Source organism: Rana temporaria, chromosome 3 (assembly GCF_905171775.1).
Source record: "Rana temporaria chromosome 3, aRanTem1.1, whole genome shotgun sequence".
Taxonomy (NCBI): domain Eukaryota; kingdom Metazoa; phylum Chordata; class Amphibia; order Anura; family Ranidae; genus Rana; species Rana temporaria.
Genome location: NC_053491.1, coordinates 428,233,078 through 428,258,802, shown reverse-complemented (window position 1 = coordinate 428,258,802; position 25,725 = coordinate 428,233,078). Strand labels below are relative to the sequence as shown.

The window sequence follows — 25,725 nt, the reverse complement described above, 5'->3', positions numbered from 1 at the left end:
CTGAGAGACCCGGAAACACTCAGAAAGGCCCAGGGATAGCTTTGCTGAACCCGGAAAACCTCAGAAAGCTCGGGAATGGAGTATTTCTGAGTATTTCCAAGCTCCGCTCAGCTCTGGCGTCCACGCACCTCAGGCCAAACGTGGTACTGCACACTGCTGTGGCTTGAGTCCTGCTCTGGATTTTCTTTAAAACAGTTCTCGTATTGTGAAAAGCTTGTTAACTGCGATACTCGCAATCCGAGGTTTCACTGTACTGTTCTGTGTGGGTTTCAATGTGTGAGTCACCCCTTCTTTCACATCTAATACAAAGTCCAAAAAAGGGTAATGAGGAGCATCTAATGGACCCATGATGTCTTCTTCTTAAAGGAAACCTGTCACCTGCACTATTTCATAGGGGGCTTACCATCGTGAGAGCCATCATTCACCATTAACTCTGTTCTCTACTGATAAAAAAAAAGCTGTAAAGTCTTTTATGAGTTGCCTATGGACAATGGACAATTTCGGGCATTGCAATTTTTCAGTGTTTCACAGGAGCACACAATTTTGAGACTCACAAATTTAGTATCTTTTTACTCAACACAATCGCCCCTATTTTACCAAACAATCTGGTATTATGTTGTGTTTGTGTGCACTAAAATAAATTTGTGTGAACTCTGTCCTGAAAATTTTGGTTTCATAAACAGTTGCTCTAATACCCTGTGACAAAATGTCAATCAAATTTCAGAAGTAGTTTGATAAGAATGCTTCTTAACACCTTACCGTTGTTTTTCATTTGTGACAATTCCTCTGTAATGGTTATATCTGGGAAGGAAATACAGAACAAATATAAGTGGTGATAGAACCTATTTACAGTATGCATAGCCCCCAACTGTCCCTGATTTCGAGGGACTGTCCCTGATTTGGAGCAATGTCCCTCTGTCCTCCTCATTTGTCCCTCATTTTGGTCTGATCAATATAGTTGTATAAAAAATGCATTTTTTATCTTTCAAAAAGTGTTTCCCAGTGCTAAACCTTTCATCCAAATTCAAAATTGCTGCATTTGTACATTTTAAAAGCTAATATAAAGGAATAGTAGTGGTAAAAAAAGCCCTTATGGATTTAATTAACCATTTTTTTTTGCTAATTCTCCTTTAATTGGGTGTGGCAGGAGGTGTGTCCTATGCCTACAAACATTTGCTAGTAGGTGTCCCTCATTCCCATCTCAAAATGTTGGGAGGTATGAGTATGTGTAGCAACCCTGTATTTTAGTGGGTGTCTAAATTTATCTTTTCTGGGTAATAGTTTGCTTGGGACAATTGTCAGTTTCTCATTTGGCTTCTCTCTCGTATTTCAAGGATAAGTTCACCTTTCGTAACATGAAAATAATTATATAAAATACTCCAGCGCTAACAAGTATTTTCCCAGTGAAACTATATTGCTGCTGGCACAAAAAAATAAGATTCACACCTCACCTATATATTACAACATAAGAATAAAAAAACTGTGCCTGCGCAATAAAGTATTTACTATAATCCTCAAGATGGGAAATCAATAAAGTGCAATTCGTGTAGAATCCCAACAATTTAAAAATGCTTAATAAAGTGCTTTCTGTAAATTATTTCCACAAATGGTGCAACCCAAAATTAGGAAAATATATATTTTTTATTTTCGTAATTTCCACAACAAAGATTATGACTGTATGACTCTGGCCCCGTACACGTCCGAGAAACTCGACGGGCAAAACACATCGTTTTGCTCGTCGAGTTCCTTGTGAAGCCGCCGAGGATCTCGGCGAGCCAAATTTTCCCATTGCCCAACGAGGAAATAGAGAACATGCTCTCTATTTGGCTCGACGAGTTCCTCAACGGGTTTCTCGGCGAAAAGTGTACACACGACCGGTTTTCTCGGCAGAATACGTCTCCCATCGAGAAAACCGGTCGTGTGTACGCGGCCTGATACTCACATTTAATAAACAGAAGACTTGTTAAGACAGCCAAAATAAGGAACATCAAGATTAGGAAAACCATCAGTATCAGTATCATTTTATTGTGGGTATTCTTGGCAGCTGGAGCCCCTGAAATAAATATAGACACACGGTTAGTGAGTGCATCTGCACCTGATGTAGGACAACACTGTAGTGTCAATTTTCTTTGAAAACGATTAGCTGGATGAACTGAGAGAGTTAGGACTCATACACATTGGCTTCAAGTGGGGGCACATATTCCTTATGTAGGCATGTGTTATCTAAAGCTGGCCATAGATGGATTGAATCTCAGCAATTTCAGCAGGGACCGGCCAAGATTCAAATCATGTATAGGCAGGCTGATTGTACCCAAGTTGATCGATCGACTACCGAATTATTCATGCGATTATTGCCAGCAGATATAATCACTGTATGTTCTACCGGCCGGGATGGCTCCCTGCGCCCCCCCCCCTCCCCCGCTGGAAGAACACAAAAGCTTTGTAGGAGGAAAGAAAATCGCACCAACTATGACCAGCTTTACAGCCCTGCTTTAGTTATTTTCTTTGAATAAGGAAGAGCTTGTGTTCAGTTTAAACCCATCTGAACCCAGAAGGATGCTCTCAGTACTGTCCCAATCAGCTGCAGCCGGGGCATTCTCTGCCTTGCAGCTGCACATATTCAGAGTGACTGGGTAGCTTGTAAAGTCATTGACTTGAGATAGCCACGTGACCATATGGGGTCAATGTCATTGACATAGCATAGCCATATGGTTATATTGACCGCATAAAGGGTCACTAAAGGTAAACGTTTATTGGGTATAGAGACATAAAAGTTAACTGATTCCTTTTAAAATGATTAAAAATTGAATTTAATCTATCATATAATGTGCCTCTAGTTTAACTTTCGGTTTTAAAGGTACATACATGAAGTTCCGGGTGAGAGGTGAGTCGGGAAGACTCACAGAGCAAAAACAAACAAATCCAGGGCAGTGTTTTGTTTTTAAAATGAATCTGATTGGTTCTGAGGAGTTTTAGACACACAGTAATGACAGCTTAGACCACCGTGAAAATCTCCCAGTACTGTGGTTATAAGGAAACAGGCAACCAGGAAGTGTGGATATCACAGCAGAATTACAGCTACTTCAAAGCAAAAACGAACAATGAGGACATGAAACCAGTACTGCAGTAAGGTAAAGGAAGCTATTTAGCTAAAAAAAAAATTCCTTTAGTGATCCTTTAAGGACCGCCCCACGTACATTTACTGCGGCAGTGCAGCCCATAAGTGCAGAATCACGTACCTGTACGTGATTCCTTCTCTCGGGTATAGTGAGAACTCAGGAAGGTCCTATCCTTCAACTTATATGGAGGCTTGGATCTCCTGGTTGCTACAGAGAAACTGGCTATAAACTGCCAGTAGAAGGTCAACCTATGTGCTGCTTTGCCTCCCAAAAACAATGTTACACTTATATCTGCACTAGAAACAAGACACTGTATTTTGCTGAATGGTTCCGCAATGAAAAGAGGTTATGCTTGACACCATGGAACATCATCATGATTATAGCCATTAAAATGGGTGCTTCATGCTGAACAAAATGTCTTTTTTGCAAGCCCCCTGCTTTTCCCCAAAATAAATGGCCGCAGGTTGTTTGATATGACTTTTAGGGCCAATATTGCACCACTATACATGTTAGCAGAAGATAAATGTCCTATAAATTGGTACATGTGTCTTTAGTACTCAGTGATGGAAACTAGTTACACCTTGTAGTAATAAATTACCTTCATGGTTTGGATGGTTCTCTATCTTCTGTGCTTTAAAATCTTGCAGATTGACATACGTATTATCATCAGAAGAGTCCCCTGGAGACAAGCATGAATTTTAATTTTGATTATGCAAAGGTGAATACATGAAAGTAAGATAATATAATTTTCCTGGTAGCAGTGGAAGAAGACACTGCTGGGTCTGCCCATGAGGGGGTCCTGGATGGACTAACGCAAATGCCACATTCGCTCTGCCTTTTCTCCTCTTACTCCTAAAGGAGTTAATGCACTCTATGCAGCACCCCCTAAATACTTACCTGAGCCCCATTTCTCTCCAGGGATATTCACAAGTGTCTTAGCCATCTGGGACTCTCCTCCTGATTGGCTGAAACACAGCAGCAGCGCCATTGGCTCCCGCGGCTGACATTTAAAGTCAGTTAGCCAATCAGGAGAGAGGGGGGCCGGGCCACAGCTTTGTGTCTGAATGGACACATACAGTAGAGCTGCAGCTTGGCTCGGGGGTCCCTATAGCAAGCTGCTTTGTGTGGGGGCATTCGACAGGAGGAAGGGACCAGGAGCAGTGAAGAGGGACCCGAGAAAAGGAGGATCCAGGCTGCCCTGTGCAAAACCACTGCACAGAGCAGGTAAGTATAACATGTTTGTTATTTTATTTTTTTTATATATATATAAATCACTTTAAGCAGTAACCTACACTAGTTCATATTATACATAAAACACAGCTACTTCTGCAGCCAGAATCCTGACTAGGTCTGGTACAAGTGATAATATTACCCCTATACTGGAGTGACCCCCTTCACCTTGTTTTTAGAAATGAATAAATTCATATTTATCAAAGATTAGTTCCCCGACAATGTTGCTACCTAACCTTATGTGCCACAGAATCTTATAACGAGTAGATAGAAAATCACCTGGTATATACCTAAGGCTAGGATACCTGTTATGTACCACGTACCTGGTAGCCAGAGCCTGGTTGCAGGAAGAGGCCTCTCTTACGACTCCGGTTCGTGAGCTGCCGGATTGGGAACAGCAGACTCAGGAGCTCGGCGGGGTAGGAGTGCCGGCGTGCTGTGTAGTCGTTGCGGGGTACCGATCCCGTCTGGAACAGTGGACTGGAACTACTGAAGCTGGGAACGTGGGTCAGCTACCCTAACGGAAGGTGGAGGTTCACGGCAGCAAGCTGGAGAGGTAAGCTGGTTAATGGACAGCAGACGGAAGCAGAGTCAGACAAGCCGGGTCACAACAGGTAATTCAGATAATCAGGTACTGAAGGCAGGAGGGTAATCGTGGTACAGGCAGGAGGGTCTGGCAGCGGTGGATCAATCAGAGAGGTAAGTCAATGGTAGCCGAGGTCAGGGATCGGAGAGGTACGGATGGTCAAAACAAGCCGGGTCAGAAGGTGCAAACAGGTAATCAGGTTTTCAGATGAAAACGGAACTCAGAAGCTGCAGATCAGACAGCAATGTGCTGGAAGGATGAATGACCTTTTAAAGGCGTTTTGGCGCCAAGGTGGATTAACGTGCACGCACACAATAGGCGCACGATGGCGCGCAAATGCGTTCTCTCAATCTGATGGTGGACTGGCGGGATTGTAAGGTAAGTCCCTGACAATACCAGTTCATAAGTCTGTCAGAACACTGTACATTGCGGGACAAAATAACTCACATACGCAGGTACAGCAACTGCATCCTTACGGACTGGACCAATTAAGATGGCTGAAGATGCCAAACTAAAATTAAGATAAGACATGTCAACAGCAGGTAATTAATAAGGGTCATCTTTTTCATACTTTTGGAAAGCTATATAGTCACCTAAATATTAGAAGGATGAGAAAACCAGATTGGGTACATTAGGATTCAACATAGACATGCATGTTTTTCTCATTTGTAATCTGGTGATCCAATATTTTCCAGTGATCACGGTGTATCAGGATAATTACAACTAGGGTCTGCCAGCTTTTATAGCAGATAGACTCCGTACTTATAGCGCTTTTTAGCTGTGTTCTGCCAAACTTTATTGCAGGCACCCTCTTCACCTGGGACTAACGCCACTGGGCCTTGTCCATCCGCAGCAACTGCTCCCCTCTCCTGATCTATTAGGATCCACCTGAACCAACCTCATAGGTTTCTAGGGGCCCTTGAGACACAAGGATAAACCCCCCCCCCCCCCGCATTGGGATCTCTGTTTTTGTTTCGGGAGGGGCTGCACTCGTGGAGACACATCCTAAGTCCACCTACCATTGTTACCCCATTTAGGGACCTCTCTATCCGTAGACCAACGACTGAGAACGTACACAGTATACAACTCTCTGGCCCCTGATGATGGTCTTCTGCTCCCCCAAAAGACCAGAAACGCGTCGGGCATCCTCCAACGTCCCTTGGAGAGTGTGTTTTTAATATGTTGTATCATACACTGTTTGTGTTGTAAACAAACCCCATTCCTCTCATTTTTATTGGACACTTGGTGCACTCTTCCTCCCTGTTGTTTTTTTGCCTGCATACCATTTTTATGTAGATGTACTTTTGACCACCCAGATCTATTGTCAACAAGCATCAACCGGTATCTTGTTTTTGGTCCACATAATAAACTTTTTTGTACTTTGTGAGTTTGGCCTTTAAAGTCCCATTTCTGGGGGTATTTCCTTGTTTTATCCAAACTTTATTGCATGTTTTTCTCAAGTTCTCAAGTAGTATTTGGTCCTGTTTGGATCTATCATGCTATTGCTAATCAGTATTGTTGGACAGTTTGTCCATCACTTTTACCGCACTGGTAGGGGCTGTGTAATTGAGCTGCTGGTGCCCGGTATGTTTTTTTTAGCATGAACAGAATGTTCTTTTATTGAGAAAGATATATAAAAAAAGGCAGTACAGTGTGGCTGGAGAGTGGGGGGTGTGGCTGAAGATGATGGAGTAGAGACACACACGCTCCACAGCTCTGTCCCCCCGCCCGACTAATCTTGTGTGATGCGAATTTCAGGGACAGCATAGTTATATCCAGCCTAATTACATAGAATCATCCGAAGGGGAGTCCTGGAATGAAGGGGAAGTCAGCGGAAAAAATACCTGGTGTGAACCCGCCAAAGGAGCCGTCCCAGCTGGAGATCCAGCGGTTCTTCTCCCTGTTGTGGTCAGCTACAACCAGATACCGCGAGACGGAGTCACGTGACACAGTGTCATCCAGGGAGCCAGACGAGTCAGCTCTCCCCCCGCTTCTACCACGCTGCCTGCTATGCTGATCTCCGGAGGGAGAGGAGGAAAGAGCGAGGGGGGGCAGCAGTCTGGGCATGGGGGAGAGGAGTCGCTGCTTGCAGAGCCCGGCTTGGGAGAGCGGGAATCAGAATTGAGCACTCTGAAGGCTATGTTGCAAGCCCTCCCCACACGTGCAGACATGGAGTTGCTGGTAAAACGTCTGGAGGAATCACATCGTAAAGATCTGGATATCGTGCGGGAGGAGGTCCAACAGCTGACAGATAAGTTGGAAAATGATGAGCAAATGCTGGCACGACTTGATGAACATATTGCGGGTATACAGATATATATGTTAAAATCATCCCAAGTTGACCCCATACAGCTTAGGCTCTTGGAAATGGAGGACCGGAGTAGGCACAAAAACCTGAGGTTTAGAGGGGTCCCCGAAACTGTTGAGAGGGAGGCATTACAGTCAACTATAACTGCAATATGTTGCCAGTTGGCTACCCCACCTCCCAACCAGGTCTTTGAATTTGAAAGGCTACATAGATCATTGGGCCCCCGGTCAACAAACCTGAATAGACCTAGAGAAGTAATCTGCTGTTTACATCATTATACACATAAGGAGTTGATCAGCCGAGAGGCATGGGAAGCGGGAGAAATTGTTTTTGAAGGGGCTCAGATAAAAATCCTCCCAGATTTGTCTCGCGCCCACTATTGGACAAAATAAGGGGCCTGGGGGGGACCTATCGATGGGGGTACGCGATCTCTTTAACGATTAGGAAGGAGGCACGGACATTTAATTTACAGCAGCCTATGGACCTTCCTGAGTTGTTCAAATTTCTAGGAACTGACCCATTTGAAGTACCGGACTGGTTGCACCAGCTATCAGGGTCAAGAAGAGTAAAGATGCAATAGGAATGAAAGAAAGATGTATAGAGACATAGAAGAAAGAAGGGGACAGTTTTGGGGAGAGTTGAAGCCCATGGGAGAACAGAAGATGAATTAGGTGGTTCAAAGTTTGGGCCGCCCCCCCCCCTTCTTTTTGTTTTTTTTATTTGTTTTGTGTTGTTTTTTTTTTCTCAGGAGAGACTGCACCCCCCCCTTTTTTTTCAAACCTGGGTTTTATCTTTACTAACCCCGGTACATGTAGGGGTTACGGTTAGCACATCGCATAATTCACAAAAAGATTTTGAGAGGCATAGTTTATTGGGGAAAAGTTTTTTCTTTTCCCCTCTTCCTTCTTTTTAATTTTTTGTTTGGGGGTATAGAGTGTATATCACATTAAACAAACACAATATGAAAATTAGGTGTATTTAAGGAGTAGTATGTCACTTGGTTTTAGAGAGGTCTCTGGAATATAGAGGACAGCGGTTAAATCTCTCTACTCTTTTTTTTTTCACAGGCACAAAGAGGCCTATTTGATATGTAAATAATGATATAGTGATGATATAGTGATTTAATGATTTAATGATACTGTTACATGGGATAGGAATCTGAATTAAGATAGAGGCGAATAAAAGGGAAAAACAGATAGTAAGAGAGAGATATAAAATATCACTGGGGTTTTTTCACAGGCACTATAATTGTCACTAGAGAGGTGTACAGAGGTGGAGTGGTGAAACCAGGGGCTTGGGGAGGGGGAGTGGACAGGGGGGTGAGTTGGAGGGGGAGAAGGGGGACAGGGACCCATTGAGGGTGAAGGGAGGAGGGGGAGGAGAGCTGGGTATATAATGAAGTAAAGATAGGGGTTGGTTAGCTCTCTCTTTCTCTCTCAGAAAGAATAAGTGGGAACTTGGGCTACGGAATATATATAAGTATATGTATAGGTATAATTATATGTACAACATAGTTTTTTTTGCTTCGGCCAGCTCCTTTTTCCCGATTTTTATTTTTTTATTTTTTTTATTCTATATGAAGCAAGTTAAAAGTATAAGATAAAATATAGGACAGAGATAGGGTATAAAGGAGCAGGCATAACAAGGACGGTGCTTTTGGGGAAAAAATAACAGAAAGAGAATAAGCTGAAAGACTGGAAAAGATTGGAAAGGTGGAAAAAATATATAGTCAGGGGGAGGGGGGTTGCTGGGTGGGAGCTACTTAGCCAGTCTTGGTCATTCCCCCCTAGTTAGGTATACACCCACAGGGGTAACTGGAGAAGGATCCAGTCAGGGGTGTTCTTTCCCTTAGGGGCATAGAGGGGGGAGGGATTGCTATAGAAGAGGGAGGGGGAGGTATTTTTGAGGGGTTTTTTTTTCTTTTTTGAAATGGAGGCTCTAAAAGTAACATCTCTGAATGTAAAAGGACTCAATGTCCCAGAAAAACGTAGAATGATGTTGAACGATCTAAGAAGATGGGGGACTGATGTGGCGTATGTTCAGGAGACTCATTTTAGGGCAGGACAATTGCTATTTCTCCAGAATAGATTCTTCCCATGTGTCTATCACGCAATGAATCAGGAAGCAAAATCTAAAGGAGTATCGATTTTGATTTCTAACCGAGTAGCTTGGACACTGTTAGACAAACGCCTGGACCCTAAGGGTAGGTTTCTTTTTCTGAAGGGTAGCATCGGAGGGGTCAAAGTAACCCTGGCCACGCTGTATGCACCAAACACTCACCAAGACGTATTTATTAAAAAAGTCCTTACAGAATTGGCTGACTTTACAGAGGGCAAGCTAATTTTGGGGGGAGACTTTAATATCGCCTTGGACCCCGGAATGGATGTGTCCTCAGGGACATCATCGACGCCAGGGAACATCAGGAAAGGTATACTGCGGAAATTGCATGAGGTGCAGTTAGTGGATGTCTGGAGGATATTACATGCAGAGGAAAGAGATTACACCTTCTTTTCCAACCCACATCAGGTATACTCCCGCATAGATTTTTTCCTGATCCCTCATTATTTGATCACTTCAGTCTTGGAAGTAGAAGTTGGGAATATAACATGGTCAGATCATGCCCCAGTCAGTGTGTGTCTCTCCCTCTCTAGTGCGGTTTTCTCCCAGGATAGATGCTGGCGCTTAAATGAGAGTCTCCTGCAAAATCCTGAAATTTGGGAAGATCTCGCTAAAGAAATTGCAGCATACTTCCAAGTTAATGATACGCCTGGGAGTGACCTGGGGATGGTGTAGGAGGCACACAAGACTGTGATCAGGGGGGTCCTGATTAAGCATGGATCTATCTTGAAAAAGAAACGTGATAAACAGATCAGGAAACTACTGGAAGATATCCAGAAGTTGGAACTACAGCATAAAAAAATACAACTACCCTGTATTGGTAGGGAGTTAGGACAGTTAAGGAGATAGCTCACAGAGATCATGTGTTTTAAAGCAAAAGCAACAATACAAAGAGGTAAGAAAGCCAATTATGAACTGGGTGATAAGTGTAGCAAGTTGCTTGCAGGGACACTCAGGGAAAGGAGCGGGTCAACATCCATACCGCAAATTAAAGGGAAAGAAGGATATTTAGTACAAAAACCAAGAGAGATAGCCCAGGCATTTGGGGAATATTATTCCTCTCTATACAATCTTGCGATAGTTGGGGAAACTCAGCTAGGGGTGAAGGAATATCTGTCCTCTTCAGGGCTATCTAGACTGCCATCTCCAGCCTGAAATAGCCTAGAGATACCTATCTCCATTGAGGAGGTAGATGCAACCTTAAAAAAGATTAAGTCGGGGAAGGCCCCAGGTCCAGATGGATTCACTTTAAGGTATTATAGGGAATTTGCTACACTGCTAAATGGTCAAATGGCAAAACTCTTTGATGCACTTGGGAGTACTGCGGTGCTACCCCCGGATGCACTTCTTGCACATATAACAGTGATACCAAAAGAGGGGAAGGACTCGGCAGATTGTGGCAGTTATAGGCCAATCTCATTATTAAATGTAACTCGAAAATAATGACGACTCGGCTTCAACCTTGGTTAGCGCAGTTAGTGGACCTGGATCAGGTAGGGTTTATTCCCGGGGAGAGAAGCCAGGGATAACACAATTAAAATCATTAACTTGATCCATTATGCTGAGACAAAAGAAATCCCCTGTGTATTTTTGATTACCGACGCGGAAAAGGTGTTCGATAGAGTGAGTTGGCGGTTCCTGGAGGAGGTGCTGAGACATGTGGGGCTGGGGGAACACATGATTAGGTGGATTATGAGTGTTTACACGACCCCACGTGCCTCAGTAAAAGTAAATGGAGTACTATCATGCCCGTTTAAGATTTAAAACGGTACGAGACAGGGATGCCCTCTCTCGCCCTTGTTTGCTCTCTCATTGGAGCCCCTATTAAATAGAATCCGTCAAAACCTGGACATTCAGGGATTATGGATGGGAGAGCAGATACACAAGGTGGCAGCATATGCGGACGACCTGCTCTTTTCCTTGACCAACCCACATGTCTCACTCCCTAACCTGGTAGGCGAAATTGAGTCATACAGAAGGATGTCTAACTTAAAAACTAAGGGCCAGATTCACAGAAAAAGTACGCCGGAGTATCTGCTGATACTCCGGCGTACTTTCAAATTTGCCGCGTCGTATCTTTATTTGTCATTCACAAACAAAGATACGACGGCTTTTGGCTAAGATCCGACAGGCATACGGCTTCGTACGCCTTCGGATCTTAGGTGTAATTCTCCGGCGGCCGCTGGGTGGAGTTTGCGTCGTTTTCCAGCGTCGGGTATGCAAATTAGCTGATTACGGCGATCCACGAAGGTACGCGCGTTCGTCGCATTCTCTGACGTCGGTTTTTCGCGTCGTAAAGTTAAGAGTGCTATTTACATGGGATAAAATTACTCCTCCATGTTAAAGTATGGCCGTCGTTCCCGTGTCAAATTATTTTTTATTTTTTTGCGTAAGACGTCCGGGAATACGAAATTACGTTACGCACGTTGCTGTTCAAAAAACACGTCGGGGCGCCGTAATTTCGCGCAAAGCACGGCGGGAAATTTGCTAACGGAGCATGCGCAGAACGTTCGGCGCGGGAGCGCGCCTAATTTAAATGGTACAGCCCCATTTGAATTAGGCGGGCTTGCGCCGGACGGCTTTATGTTACACCGCCGTAAGTTTACATGCAAGTGCTTGGTGAATCAGGCACTTGCACTGAAAACTTGCGGTGGTGTAACTTAAAGACGATACGTTACGCCGCCGCAGTTATCTGTGAATCTGGCCCTAACAGTATTAAATCTGAAGCAATGGAGGTGGCAGTACCCGCTACCATGGGGGATACCATACGACGGAACTTTGGATTTAAATGGGGGAAGGCCCTAAAATATTTGGGCACACATATACCATCAAATATAAAGAACATTTTTGGGCTAAATTTTCCATCACTGTATGACTCAATACGAATACTCCTAGACAAATGGCAACATGGATTGCATTCATGGTTTGGCCGGAGTAGCATAGTGAAGATGAGTATTCTACCAAAAATGTTGTACCTCTTCCAGGCATTGCCAATTACTATCCCAGCAGCCTTTCTCCGTCAAGTAGGTAGTTTGTTCATGAAATTTATATGGGCGGGGAAACGGCCTAGAATAAAGAGAGATCTGTTGAGAATGCCGAAGAGAGCAGGTGGGATGGCAGTGCCAGATATAGTAAAATACTACCGAGCAACACATCTGACAAAGTTGGTGGACTGGTGTAGACACAGGGAAATGAAACGTTGGGTAGATATGGAGCAACAGGTTAGCCCAATACCACTATCTAGAGCACCGTGGTGTTATGCAGCATTACCTATCCATCTTAAGAAACACCCTACAATAGGACCTACGTTACAAATCTCAGCAAGGATATGTGGGAATCAGAAATTCTCCTCAAGCCACTCACCATTGTTACCCATATTAGGAAACCCTAATTTTATACCAGGTCTGGAAAAGGGTAAATTCGACAAACTTATAGAGAAGGGCTTCTATCAGGTGTCACATTTTATGCAGTCGGGATCCTGGCCTTCCATGGGTGATCTGACAAAGGCCTTCGAGCTCACAGTTTGGCAGGCAATTCAAGTAAGCCATTCTGTGAGATCGTTGGGGTCGGCTATGGAATTTCAAAGGGACTTGACAGTGTTTGAATTATATTGTAGTGAGGAGGAACCACTCTCGCGGGTGGTATCCAAGATGTATGAACATTATGTGATGTCAGGAATTAGCAAATGGGAAGAGGCTTTGTGGAGGAATTTTACTTCAATCCAACGCAAACAGATTATCCTGTTGACATTTAACTCCACGATCTGTTCAAAAACTCAAGAAGCCAGTTATAAAATTCTTACACAATGGTATTATACTCCAGTAAGGCTCCATAAATTTGCTAAAGAAAATTTGGAACGGTGCTGGAGATGCGGGAGAGAGCTGGGAACACTCTTGCACATATTTTGGTCCTGTGAAAAAATTAGACACTATTGGGAGGAGGTGAGGAGAATATCCCAAAAATTTACAGAATACCTGATACCAAATGACCCCGCTTTTTTTTTGGTTCATTGCTCTCAGATTCCGGTTCGGAATTACAGGAAATCAGTGGTGTGTCATTTGATTAATGCGGCAAAGGCAGGAGTCACCCGGCGATGGAGGGACTCTGGGCCTCCCCTCCATCGCAGGATGGCTTAATAGGACTCAGGAGATAGAAGCAATGGAGGACTTGGTCCTCTCGACCCAAAACAGGAGGAAACAATATAATGAAACTTGGACAGGATTTATCAATTCAGAGGAAGGGAAGAGAATGCTGGAAGAGAGATAAGAGGAGAAATGTAAATTCTTTTGAAAGTGGATATCGGCATACGTGTATAAGGGACTATATAGGATCGTAAGCCCTACATCTCGAGGGGTAGAGGGGTAGTGGGAGTTGGGGGGGGGGGTGTTTTTTTTTTTTGGAGGGGGGGGTTTGTTTTAGGGAGAAGAGGTTAAAGAAAGAAGGAGAGAGGGATATAGAAAGCATAGATAGAGGGCCAGATCCACAGAAGAATTACGCCGGCGTATCTATTGATACGCCGCGTAATTTAAAATTTCCTGCGTCGTATCTTTGTTTTGTATCTACAAAACAAGATACAACTGCATCTGGGCTCGATCCGACTGGCGTACGTCTTAGTACGCCGTTGGATCGTAGGTGCATTTTTCCGCCGGCCGCTAGGTGGCGTTTCCATCGAATTCCACGTCGAGTATGCAAATTAGCTAGTTACGGCGATCCAGGAACGTACGTCCGGCGAATTTTTTTACGTCGTTTGCGTTTGGCTTTTTCCGGCGTATAGTTACCCCTACTATATGAGGCGCACTCAATGTTAAGTATGGCCGTCGTTCCCGCGTCAAATTTTGCATTTTTTACGTCATTTGCGTAAGTCGTTCGCGAATAGCGATTTGCGTAGAATGACGTCACCGTCGTTAACATTTGCTTGTTCCGGTTTAATTTTGAGCATGCGCACTGGGATACCCCCACGGATGGCGCATGCACCGTTAAAAAAAAAACGTTGTTTACGTCGGGTCACGACTTATTTACATAAAACACGCCCCCATCACATCGATTTGAATTGCCCTTACGTCGCCAAAGATACACTACGCCGCCGTAACTTACGGAGCGCATTCTTTGAGGATTAAAAAAAAAAGTAAGTTACGGCGGCGTAGTGTATCTTAGATACGCTACGCCCGACGCAAATATGCGCAGATGTATGTGGATCTGCCCCTAAGTGTCCGATTATGCTGCTTAGATGGATAGAATAAGGAAGAATAGGTACAGATGTGCAAATGGATGTGTTATATCTGTATATTTGTAATAGTTGGACGTTGAATTTTATGCAATATGTATTCTGTTTTGTATGTTTCTCTTTTTGATAAAATAAAAATATAAGATATAAAAAAAAAAAAAGGCAGTACAAGATATTAATCAAAACATGTAAGTCATGACAAGCACATGCAGGAAGTCTGACAATGATACCAAGGCCAAACATATTATCACAGAATTGCAGAAGACAAAACAGAACCAAGTTTCTCAAGCAGTGCAGGGTTGCCAGAGCCAGTCTCTTTCATATTTCTTGGGACAATTCCGATTTATAAAGGTCATTTTATACATAGGTAGAGCCGAGCTAATAGATTTTGGGGGGACTGGGAGTTCCATTTTAGAATGATTTCCCTCCTAGCATAATATAATTGAAAACATAAAAGTATTTTAGTATACACCTGGGCCTTTGGTCATCGTCATGGATACTGAGGAGCAAGTAGGGGAGACCGATAAATCTAGATGGAGGCGGAACTTTATGAGTTCAACCACTCTTGTCCAGAACTGGGCCACTCTGGGGCAGCTCCAGAACATGTGCATGTACGTGCCCACCGTCCCACTGCACCGAGTGCAGTTCGGAGATCTCTCTGGGTAAATGACATGTAGCCTCTGTGGTGTAAAATAGACTCTGTGCAGGTATTTGACTTGAATCAGCCTATCCTTGCCGCTGTTAGAGTGAGCGACTGAGATATTCAGAAAGAGGCGGCGAAGGTTAATGTCAGTGCCCTTGCCCGGGATGAATCCAGTCTGGTCGACATGAATGATGTCTTCCAACACCACCGAGAGTCGATTTTCCAGAAGCTTTGCCAGGATCTTGGCATTGACATTGAGCAAGGAGATTGCCCTGTACGAGGTACAATCCTTAGGATTCCGGCCAGGCTTAGGCACCAACACCACCACCGCCACGGACATAGAGTCCGGCAGCACCCCCAGCCAAAGTAAGTCCTTGAAGAGAGAAGTGAATCTAGGGGCAAGGAGCTCCAAGTGTTGTGTATAAAACTCTATGGGCAACCCGTCCACTCCAGGTGTTTTGCCCGGTTTAAGTTGGGCCATGGGCTTTTGAAGTATAAGGCCGCGTACACACGATCGGTCAAAACCGATGAAAATGGACTGAAGGAACGTTTCATCGGTCCAAACCGATCGTGTGTGGGCCCCATCGGTCAGTTATCCTTCGGTCAAAAAAAAGAGAACTTGCTTTAAAATTTGACCGATGGACGCCTAACCGATGGGTCAAAACCGATCGTAAGTATGCAAAAGCATTGGTCAAAAGGCCACGCATGCTCAGAATCAAGTCGACGCATTCTTGGAAGCATTGAACTTCATTTTTTTCAGCACGTCATGTGTTTTACGTCACCACGTTCTGACACGATCGTTTTTTTTAACCAATGGTGTGTAGGCATATCAGACCATCAGTCAGCTTCATCGGTTAACCGATGAAATCGGTCCTTTGGATCGTTCTCATCGGATGGACTGATCGTGTGTACGCAGCCTTAACGGTTTATAATAAACAAAAAAGCAGTCATTATTTTCAGAGGGTGTACGCAGTATCACACCAGAATGGTCCCTAACACCACTAATGGTAGTCACTGCAAACAGCCCCTTAGCCAACCAAGCCAATAACTTGCTGTTTTTATTCCCAAACTCAAAGATTTTTTGCGCCTGGTGCAAGCGGGATATGTGTGTCATATCTTTCCGCAACAAGGACAACTCCTGTAACGCAACCTGCCAGGCCCCATATGCGGTGGAATTAGGATTGGCCACATAAGCAGACTCCTTTTGAGCAACCTCCCTCTCTAGCTCAGTCAGTGATTGCGCCAAGGCCTTCCGTGCAGCAGCTATGCGGGATATATAGGCTCCACGAGTCCAGGCCTTAAAGGCATCCCATGTAATCTCAGGGGCAGCAGAGCTCTAATTGGTAAGCCAATAGTGACAGACGCCCTCCTGCACACTTTCCTGAATGTCAGGGTTCTCAATCCAGTATCTGGACAAATGCCATATCCGCTCCCCCGGCGGCCCGACTGCCAGCCCGATCCGCAGTGAAGCATGATCCGAGACCCCCCTTGGGAGCATACGGGTCTCGGAGATCAGGCACATCATGGATCAGGAAGCCAAGGTCAAGTTAATGCGCGAGAACGCCTGGAAGGATGCCGAATTACAGGTAAATCAGGTCAATTAGAATGAAAGTGGCGCCAGACATCCACCAGGTCGAACGCGTCATCCATAGATGTGGAGGGGAGTCTATCCAGATCCAGGGACATGGTCATATTGAAATCTCCCACAAACAAAATATCACCAATACCGAAACATCAGCTGGGGGGGGGGGCAGGTACAGACCCACTAGCATCAAGGGATTATTGGAAATGAGAGCATGGAGTATTACATAATGACCCTCTTTAAATCAAGAAGTTGGAAAGGGAGTCTCCTATGCACCAGAACACTGATCCCCCTGGAATAGCTGGATTGCGTAGCATGGTAATGCGCTCCAACCCATGCCCTCTTTAAACCCAAGATCCGAGACCCCACCAAGTGAGTCTCCTGAAGCACAACCAGGTGGGGTGAGTACTTTTTAATGTAGTTAAACACTAAGGAGCGTTTTGTGGAGGAATTAAGACCCCGAACGTTCCAAGAGATTATACAGTGCATGGTGACAATGATAGAAAATTGCAGTTCAGGAGGCGGGACATCACTCCAACCCCCCCAGAGGCACCAGGCACAGGGGCACCCCCACCAGAGGACACACCTCTCCCATCATTGACCAAGACCTCCAAACATGCAATATATCACAGAAAAGTACTGCATTTCATAATAGAACACTTTTCAACAAAAGAAACAAACAAAAACATAAGAAATAAAACTTAAAAACTCTAACCATCCATATGTGGTCGACAACGGCCCACCGTCCCATCCCCCCCTCCCCGCAGGTTTGTGCCCGGTATGTTTACTAGTAACTCCCCCAACTGTACACAGCCCTGCAGCGTTGCTTGTTCATTCATAATAGTAAATGATCATTCAGCACTGCAGGGCTATGTGATTTATCTGCTTGGACTGTGTATGTTTACAAGTAACTGTAGAGAGCTCCATCAGTGCAGACCAATCCTTTACTATTATGAATTAAAATAAAGCATACAAAAAGATAGCTTAGAGAGGGGATGGGGGCTCAGTGCTGGATGTACCTGCCCCAACAAGATTTTCCATAAATTTGAATCACAATGGAGTGGAGCTACAGCCAGCATTAACAGAAATAAAGAGGTGCTTTTAATCCAAAACAGGCACACCGATCAGATCATGACAAAGTGCTATGTAATGTGCTAAATACAACTGAGAGTAATTCTTTAGGGATTTGATGGGTAAATTGGCGCTGAAAGGTATAGATCTGTTCTTTTGCCAAACATACAGTCAATAGTCTCCTTATTTTATGTTTTTTTTGTGGGTAGAAAAAAACAAGCAGCAAATAAAGTATACTACAACAACAAATAATGGTCAAGTATACTAAAAAAGGAAAAAAACACCAATACAAAGAACACTAAATGAAATCAAATGACCTACCCTAAAAACAAAAAATAAATAAGAAAATTGTTTAAAAAGGGTAGATTAATTTTTATTTCCAGACAACTACTGCATAAGCAGCTCAATGAGTGAACCATTCTCTTTCAAGGAAATGCTGCCACCAGGAAAATTGGAAATTTCGCAGAGGTCGACTGACAGGTTGTCTACCTCCTTCAATATGCATACATTTATTATATATGGATTACCTGAGTTCACCCTCCGATCTTCAGTTTTCCTCATTGTACCAAGCTGACAAACAGGACTCCGTACTCTGAGCAATCTGTGTCCGTGTCTGTCTAAATAAGAAGTTGCACAGCACTGTAACTAAATTTTAGGGAACTTAAGCAAGGACAAGGCATTAGGAAACCTAACCAAGAAAAAAAAGGGATGTTTATTCAGTTCCTTAGTTGAATATTTTATTTTAAATATATCAAGAAAGGCAAATGAAGCAATGAGATTATTAATTAAAGCAATGATTCTAACAATGACTACTCAATAATATGTTTTAATAGTGTGGGCCTCATTTATCAAATCATCTAAAAAAAAAAAAAGAACATGCAGATGAAAAATCTATCTCGATTGTATGTCCAAAGCTTTACATAAGTATGACTCTCACATTTTTTACATTTTGAAGCTCTACAAACTGGAATTGAAAAATATTTTACTGGGGTTGAATCATCTGCACAAAATGGTTCACAACGTCAAAGTGCTGCCAGAACTAATTGTGAATCCTCCTTCTCTTTACTGGCAGAAGAGAAGTAGTAGCATCCCTCCTTTATCCGCTGCTGCCTCTCATAACAAGTAATCTGCCTGATTTTACAAATAAAAACTCAGCATGACTAGGATTATGAAAGACCTGTGGCACCCTGGGATATAACAAAAAAAAGTGGGATCATTAAACATGATCTGTACCTTAGTCACTTATCATTACCAACCTACCAAAGTCAAATTTACTGACACAACACCCAAAATTTACTGGCACAGACACGTTTTTACTGGCATTTCAGGAAGTCACAAAATTACAGTTTTAAGTGCAAAGCTCAGTATTTAACCACTTCCCTATTCATATTCATATTAAAATGACGTCGGCGGGAACCTCTCGTCTTTCACTCTCGTCTTTCATATGACGTCCTTGCATTCACGGCCGCTAGGGGGCGCGCGCGCCCCGTAACATTCCTCAGGACCCGGTGCGCGTGCCCGGCGGCCGCGATGTGCGCCGGGCACCCGCGATTGCCCGCAATCACGGCAGGACCATGAATCTGTGTGTGAAAACACACAGATCCATGTCCTGTCAGTGGTGAGGAGACTGATGTGTGTTCCCAGTACAGAGGAACACACATAGATCTCCTTCCCTTGTGAGTCCCCCTCCCCCCTACAGTTAGAACACACTTTAGGGAACATATTTAACCCCTTCAGCGCCCCCTAGTGTTAACCCCTTCACTGCCAGTCACATTTACACAGTAATCAGTGCAGTTTTATAGCACCAATCGCTGTGTAAATGTGAATGGTCCCAAAAATGTGTCAAAAGTGTCCAATAAGTCCGCCGCAATGTCACGGTCACAATAAAAATCGCAGATCACCGCCATTACTAGTAAAAAAAAAAATGCCATAATTCTATTCCCTATTTTGTAGACTCTAGAACTTTTGTGCAAACCCATCAAATACGCTTATTGCGATTTTTTTTTTTTACAAAAAAATATGTAGAAGAATACGTATCGGTCTAAACTGACGACATTTTTTTTTTTTTTTTTTTTAATTATGATATTTATTAAATCAAAAAGTAAAATATATTGTGTTTTTTTTTTTTCAAAATTGTAGCTCTTCTTTTGTTTATAGCGCAAAAAATAAAAACCGCAGAGGTGATCAAATACCACCAAAAGAAAGCTCTATTTGTGGGAAAAAGGGACGTCAATTTTGTTTGGGAGCCACATCACACGACTGCGCAATTGTTAAAACTAAAAATTGGTCTGGGCAGGAAGGGGGTGAAAATGCCCTGTATGGAAGTGGTTAAGCTACCATATGCAATTATCAATGTGATTTAACCACTTAAGGACCGGACCAATATGCTGCTAAATGACCCAAGGGGTTTTTACAATTCGGCACTGCGTCACTTTAACAGACAATTGCGCGGTCGTGCGATGTAGCTCCCAAACAAAATTGGCGTCCTTTTTTCCCCACAAATAGAGCTTTCTTTTGGTGGTATTTGATCACCTCTGCGGTTTTTATTTTTTGCGATATAAACAAAAATAGAGCGACAATTTTGAAAAAAATGCAATATTTTTTACTTTTTGCTATAATAAATATCCCCCAAAATCATATATAAAATATTTTTTTTTCCTTAGTTTAGGCCCAAACGTATTCTTCTACCTATATTTGGTAAAAAAATCGCAATAAGCGTTTATCGATTGGTTTGTGCAAAATTTATAGCGTTTACAAAATAGGGGATAGTTTTATTTTTTTTTATTTTTTTTTACTACTAATGGCGGCGATCAGTGATTTTTTTCGTGACTGCGACATTATGGCGGACACTTTGGACAATTTTGACACATTTTTGGGACCATTGTCATTTTCACAGCAAAAAATGCATTTAAATTGCATTGTTTATTGTGAAAATGACAGTTGCAGTTTGGGAGTTAACCACAGGGGGCGCTGTAGGAGTTAGGGTTCACCTAGTGTGTGTTTACAACTGTAGGGGGGTGTGGCTGTAGGTCTGACGTCATCGATGGAGTCTCCCTATAAAAGGGATCACTCGATCGATGCAGCCGCCACAGTGAAGCATGGGGAAGCCGTGTTTACATACGGCTCTCCCCGTTCTTCAGCTCCGGGGAGCGATCGCGAGGGGGCCCTCGTCCCGGATCGCTCCCCGCGGGAATCCGACCGCCGCATGTAGCGGAGGGGGTCCCGATCGGACCCCCGACCCACGTCTCGGCAGGGACGTTCAGGTATGCCAATGTGCCTGTACGTGCCATTCTGCCGACGTACATATACATGCGGCGGTCCGGAAGTGGTTAAAGTAGATCTGAAGGCTAAAAACATATTTATTATTTTTAGTATAGTAACAGTGGATTATTGTATTTGTGTTGTATTTTGTCACCTATGTCAAACTAGAGAGATTTTACCTTAATTTCTGTCCTCACAGAGAGAGACTGCTCCAGATCGGCCCACACAGAGAGAGAGAGAGACTGCTCCACATTGCCCCGCACAGAGAGAGAGAGAGAGAGAGAAAGACTGCCCCACATAGAGAGAAAGACTGCTCAACATTGCCTGTCACAGAGAGAGAGAGAGAGAGAGACTTCTCCACATTGCCAAATGTAGGGGTTGCAGACTGGCGCTGATTGACTTTAGGCAGTCCCAGTGTGTTTGTTCAGGTGGCCCCCCATTGAGAGAGATTTCAGTACAGGAATAGTAAGACACAGACACGGTGTATCTGAAATCATTCTCTAACTTTTACTGATAATACCAAGACAAATATATGCATTACAAAAAGGGAGGGGCCGTAATACATTAATTTTGGGTAGTGAACAAAGAAATATTATGTTAGCAATATGTGATTGGTTAATACAAATACTACGTGTTCTTGTAAAGATAACTAGTTATAAACAGACTTCTTATTCATTATAAAAGCTTAGTAAGTAAAACAACAGCTGCCTAATATAACTGAAAAAGGGAGGGAGCATTCCTAGTACGAGATACATAAAAAATATAATACAGTTCTAGCAATTAATAAGGAATGTCTCACATGTAATAGACTATATGAAAACAACACCTGTGAGAACAATGAAAGATACATCTCTAATAATTAGTAAGGAATGTTCCGCATGTATAATCTTTTGTTCAGAGATAAAAACTTACAAGAGATTACGTCGTCGCTAGTCGGCTTTTCCCGGCGTATAGTTAAAGCTGCTATTTTGCGGCGTATAGATAGACTTGCCATGTTAAGTATGGACGTCGTTCCAGCGTCGAAATTAGAATTTTTTTTTTTGCGTAAGTCGTCCGTGAAAAGGAAAGGACGTAACTCACGTCTAAGTTAAAAAAATGACGTCGGTGCAACGTCATTTTGCGCAAAGCACGGCGGGAAATTTCAAAACGGAGCATGCGCAGTTCATTCGGCGCGAAACGCGCTACATTTAAATGAATCACGCCCCCAACCCGCCCAATTTCAAATACGCCGCCAGAAAAACACTACGCCGCCGTAACTTACGGCGCAAAATCGCTGAGGATTCAAAATTCCGCCAGGTAAGATACGGCGGCGTAGCGTATCACTGATACGCGGCGCAAGTGCAAATGTCTGTGAATCCGGCCCTATGTGTGCAAGGCCTTTTAGACTTCTACTAAAATGAGTGAAATAATATTCACTCTGAAACCCTTAATCCCTTACAACCATATGTAACAGTTAAGGAAGGACCCTAGCTTCAGAACCTTAACCCCTTACACCCCACACAGAAAGAGAGAGAAAGACTGCCCCACATTGCGCTGCACAGAGAAAGAGAAAGACTGCCCCAAAGAGAGAGAGACTACTCCACATTGCCCCACACAGAGAGAAAGACTGCTGCACATTGTCCAGCACACATAGAGGAGAGAGACAGCTCCACATTGTGGTGCACAGAGAGTGAAGAAGAAAGACTGCCCCACAGAGAGAGAGAGAGAGACTACTCCACAATGCCCCACACAGAGATGTAGCAGATACATAGATAGGTGCTAGCGTTGATTTTCTTGTCAGTGCAGGTAAATTTAGGCAGGCCTAGCTGAAAGCAAGGCCTGTTTGTTTTGATCTGTGGCTGGGAGTGGTTTAGAATCAGGCCTTGTACACACGGTCGGACAAAACCGATGAGAATGGTCCGACGGACCGTTTTCATCGGTTCACCGCTGAAGTGGCCTGATGGTCTGATGTGCGTACACACCATCGTTCCAAAAACCGATCGGGTCAGAACGCGGTGACGTCAAACACACAACGTGCTGAATAAAACGAAGTTCAATGCTTCCAAGCATGCGTCAACTTGATTCTGAGCATGCGCGGGTTTTGAACCAAGCGGTCCATCGGTTCGGTTTTGAAGCATGTTTTAAAATTTTGGACCGAAGGAAAACAGACCGATGGGCTATACACACGGTCGATTTGGACCGATGAAACTGAACCTCGGTCCATTCTCATCGGTTTTGTCCGACCGTGTGTACGGGGCCTCAGCTGGTGACTCACAGCTAGTTTCTCCAGCTTACTCTAAACCACTCTCAGGCACAGATCAAAACAAACAGGCCTTGCTTTCAGCTAGGCCTGCCTTAATTTACCTGCACTGACAAAAATCTCAATGCTAGCACCTATCTATGTATCTGCAAGAGTAATGCAAGGCTTTCTCCCTGGTGTGGAGTGTCATGCTTGACCCCTTCCTTCCTACAGGAGAGTCAGGACGCTCTCTGCATTGCAGATAGAGAAAGGAGCTGCGTGTTAATGGGCGTCCTGACTCTCCTGTAGTCCAAGGGAGGGGGCAAGCACTACACTCCACACCAGGGAGGAAGCCTTGCATTACTGTGTGGAGTTAGGCCCCTTGCACACTGGGGCGTTTTTCATGCGGTACAGCGCTAAAAATAGCGCTGCTATACCGCATGAAAAATAATGCCCTGTAGTGTTCAATGTGAAAGCCCGAAGGCTTTCACATTGAAGCGGTGCACTAGCAGGAGCGCACCAAAAGTCCTGCTAGCCGCATCTTTACCACGGTATAGGAGCGGTGTGTTCACCGCTCCTATACCGGGCCTTCCCATTGAAATCAATGGGAAAGCGCGGTAATACCGCCCGCAACGCGGGCGGTATTAACCCTTTTTCGGCCGCTAGCGGGGGTTAAAACCTCACCGCTAGCGCCCGAATATCGCGGTAAATACGACGGTATAGCCGCGCTACAAATAGCGCGGCTATACCGTCACCGCGGCTGCACGCCTCAGTGTGAAACCAGCCTTACAGACAGAAGAACAGGAAGTGAGGATTTCTCAGAAGAAATAAGGACATTTAAAAGCAAATTCGAAGGATGAGGTCAGTGAAGGAGGACTGCACTAAGGTAAAGGAAGCTATTTAGGGAAAAAAATTGTACCTTTACAACCCCTTTAACTTCATATGATTAAAAATTATATTTGAGAGCTTGATATGAGAGCTTTGGTCGGGAATCCTGACCGTGTGTATGCTCCCTTGCATTTTTTTTCCGACTGGAAAACTGCCAAAAAAACGCCGGAGAAAAAAAGAGAACCTGCTCTCTTTTTTTCCCCCGGGATTCCCGGCTGACTTTTTCCCGGCAGTTTTTGGCAGTTTCCCTATGGGAAAAACTGCGATGGAGCATACACACGACCGTAATCCGACCGTCCCTGATTGTCTATAGGGCTCACCTAGAGCGGTGAAAATCTTCTTTGGAGCATACACACGGTCGGGATTCCCGACCAAAGCTCTCATCAGAGTTTCCCGACGGGAAAACCCGGCCATGTGTACGGGGAAAAGTTACCGAGCAGGTTCTCGGCTTTCCCCTTGGGATTTCCAAGTGTACTTTTCCCGTCAGAAATCCTGCACGTGTGTACTGTAGGCAACAGAGGCTAGTGGAGATCACTGGAATAGTAGTGTCTACAGCGATTTCCAGCTTTAAGAAGGATTCCATTGGTATGGTATATGCATAAATCAATCTATGTATAAAAAGCCATACCTGAAATTAATCTTTTAACCAACCTGGTTCCAAGTAGCATTACTAATGTCAAGCCATAGTATTCGTAAAAACCTTTATCCAGTCACATCTATTTCATAAAAGAGGAAAGCGGCAAAGGAATAAAATAATAATAGTAGACTTTACATAAAAGTGGTAAAACATTAATTATATATAAAGGCATTTCATAACTCCATGGTTGGAACATTGAACTACCATACATGATTATGTCGAAATTCTTCAACTGTACTTGCAGCCATGGATAACATTGTAAAGGACCAACAAATTGTCCAGGATATATTTCCAGAGTCCCAGAGGCGCAAGTATTCCAAAGAGAGGAAATAAATATCATAGCAGTCTTTTCTCACAGATGGCATGATTATTTATATTACAGTCATAATCATTCCATTTTCTATCTTTATACAGATTAGCACAGTTCTCCTTGGTTCCACCATTTGGTTCTCTGTCTCTCCAAGATCTGCCAGGGAAGAAAGAATTACATTTCAGCACGGGTCCCCAACTTTTCTAATCTGCATTCTTTTTTAATGACAAGCAGCTGTATTTCAAATATAAAATGTACAGTATTTAAAAATGAATTGTGTAAACGATTTTAATGAATAACATACAGCCAATCAAACAGCCTTTGATTGGCTTTATACAGAAGGAAAGTTTATCAGAAAAAGTATTCCAGTATAATAAGAGTCACATGTAATTCTCAAGCCACTAGTTATGAACCACTGTATAAAAGTACAACTAAACTGAAACTGTATAGAAGGACAACTAAACTGAAATTACTGAAAAATGTATTATTCTATATACTCTATGGGCCAGATCCACAAAGAACTGCCTATC

The 25,725-nt window shown here is 43.6% G+C and overlaps 2 protein-coding genes across 4 annotated transcripts in view; both read right to left on the bottom strand.

Annotated features, from left to right (window-relative positions):
- LOC120933211 (CD209 antigen-like protein C) overlaps positions 1-18,542 on the bottom strand; it is a 66,316-nt gene extending 47,774 nt beyond the window's left edge. For both annotated transcript variants that reach the window (XM_040346292.1, XM_040346293.1), the window contains exons 1-4: positions 18,409-18,542; positions 3,718-3,798; positions 1,943-2,053; positions 760-801 (exon numbers count right to left, since the gene is read on the bottom strand). In XM_040346292.1, the coding sequence (XP_040202226.1) occupies positions 760-801; positions 1,943-2,053; positions 3,718-3,798; positions 18,409-18,442 (268 nt within the window). In that variant the 5' untranslated portion in view covers positions 18,443-18,542. The remainder of the gene's footprint in view (positions 1-759; positions 802-1,942; positions 2,054-3,717; positions 3,799-18,408) is intronic.
- Positions 18,543-24,937: 6,395 nt separating this feature from the next.
- The window catches only part of LOC120933210 (hepatic lectin-like), a 40,676-nt gene continuing 39,888 nt past the window's right edge, over positions 24,938-25,725 (bottom strand). For both annotated transcript variants that reach the window (XM_040346290.1, XM_040346291.1), the window contains one exon: positions 24,938-25,351. In XM_040346290.1, coding sequence (XP_040202224.1) covers positions 25,222-25,351 — 130 coding nt within the window. In that variant the 3' untranslated portion in view covers positions 24,938-25,221. The remainder of the gene's footprint in view (positions 25,352-25,725) is intronic.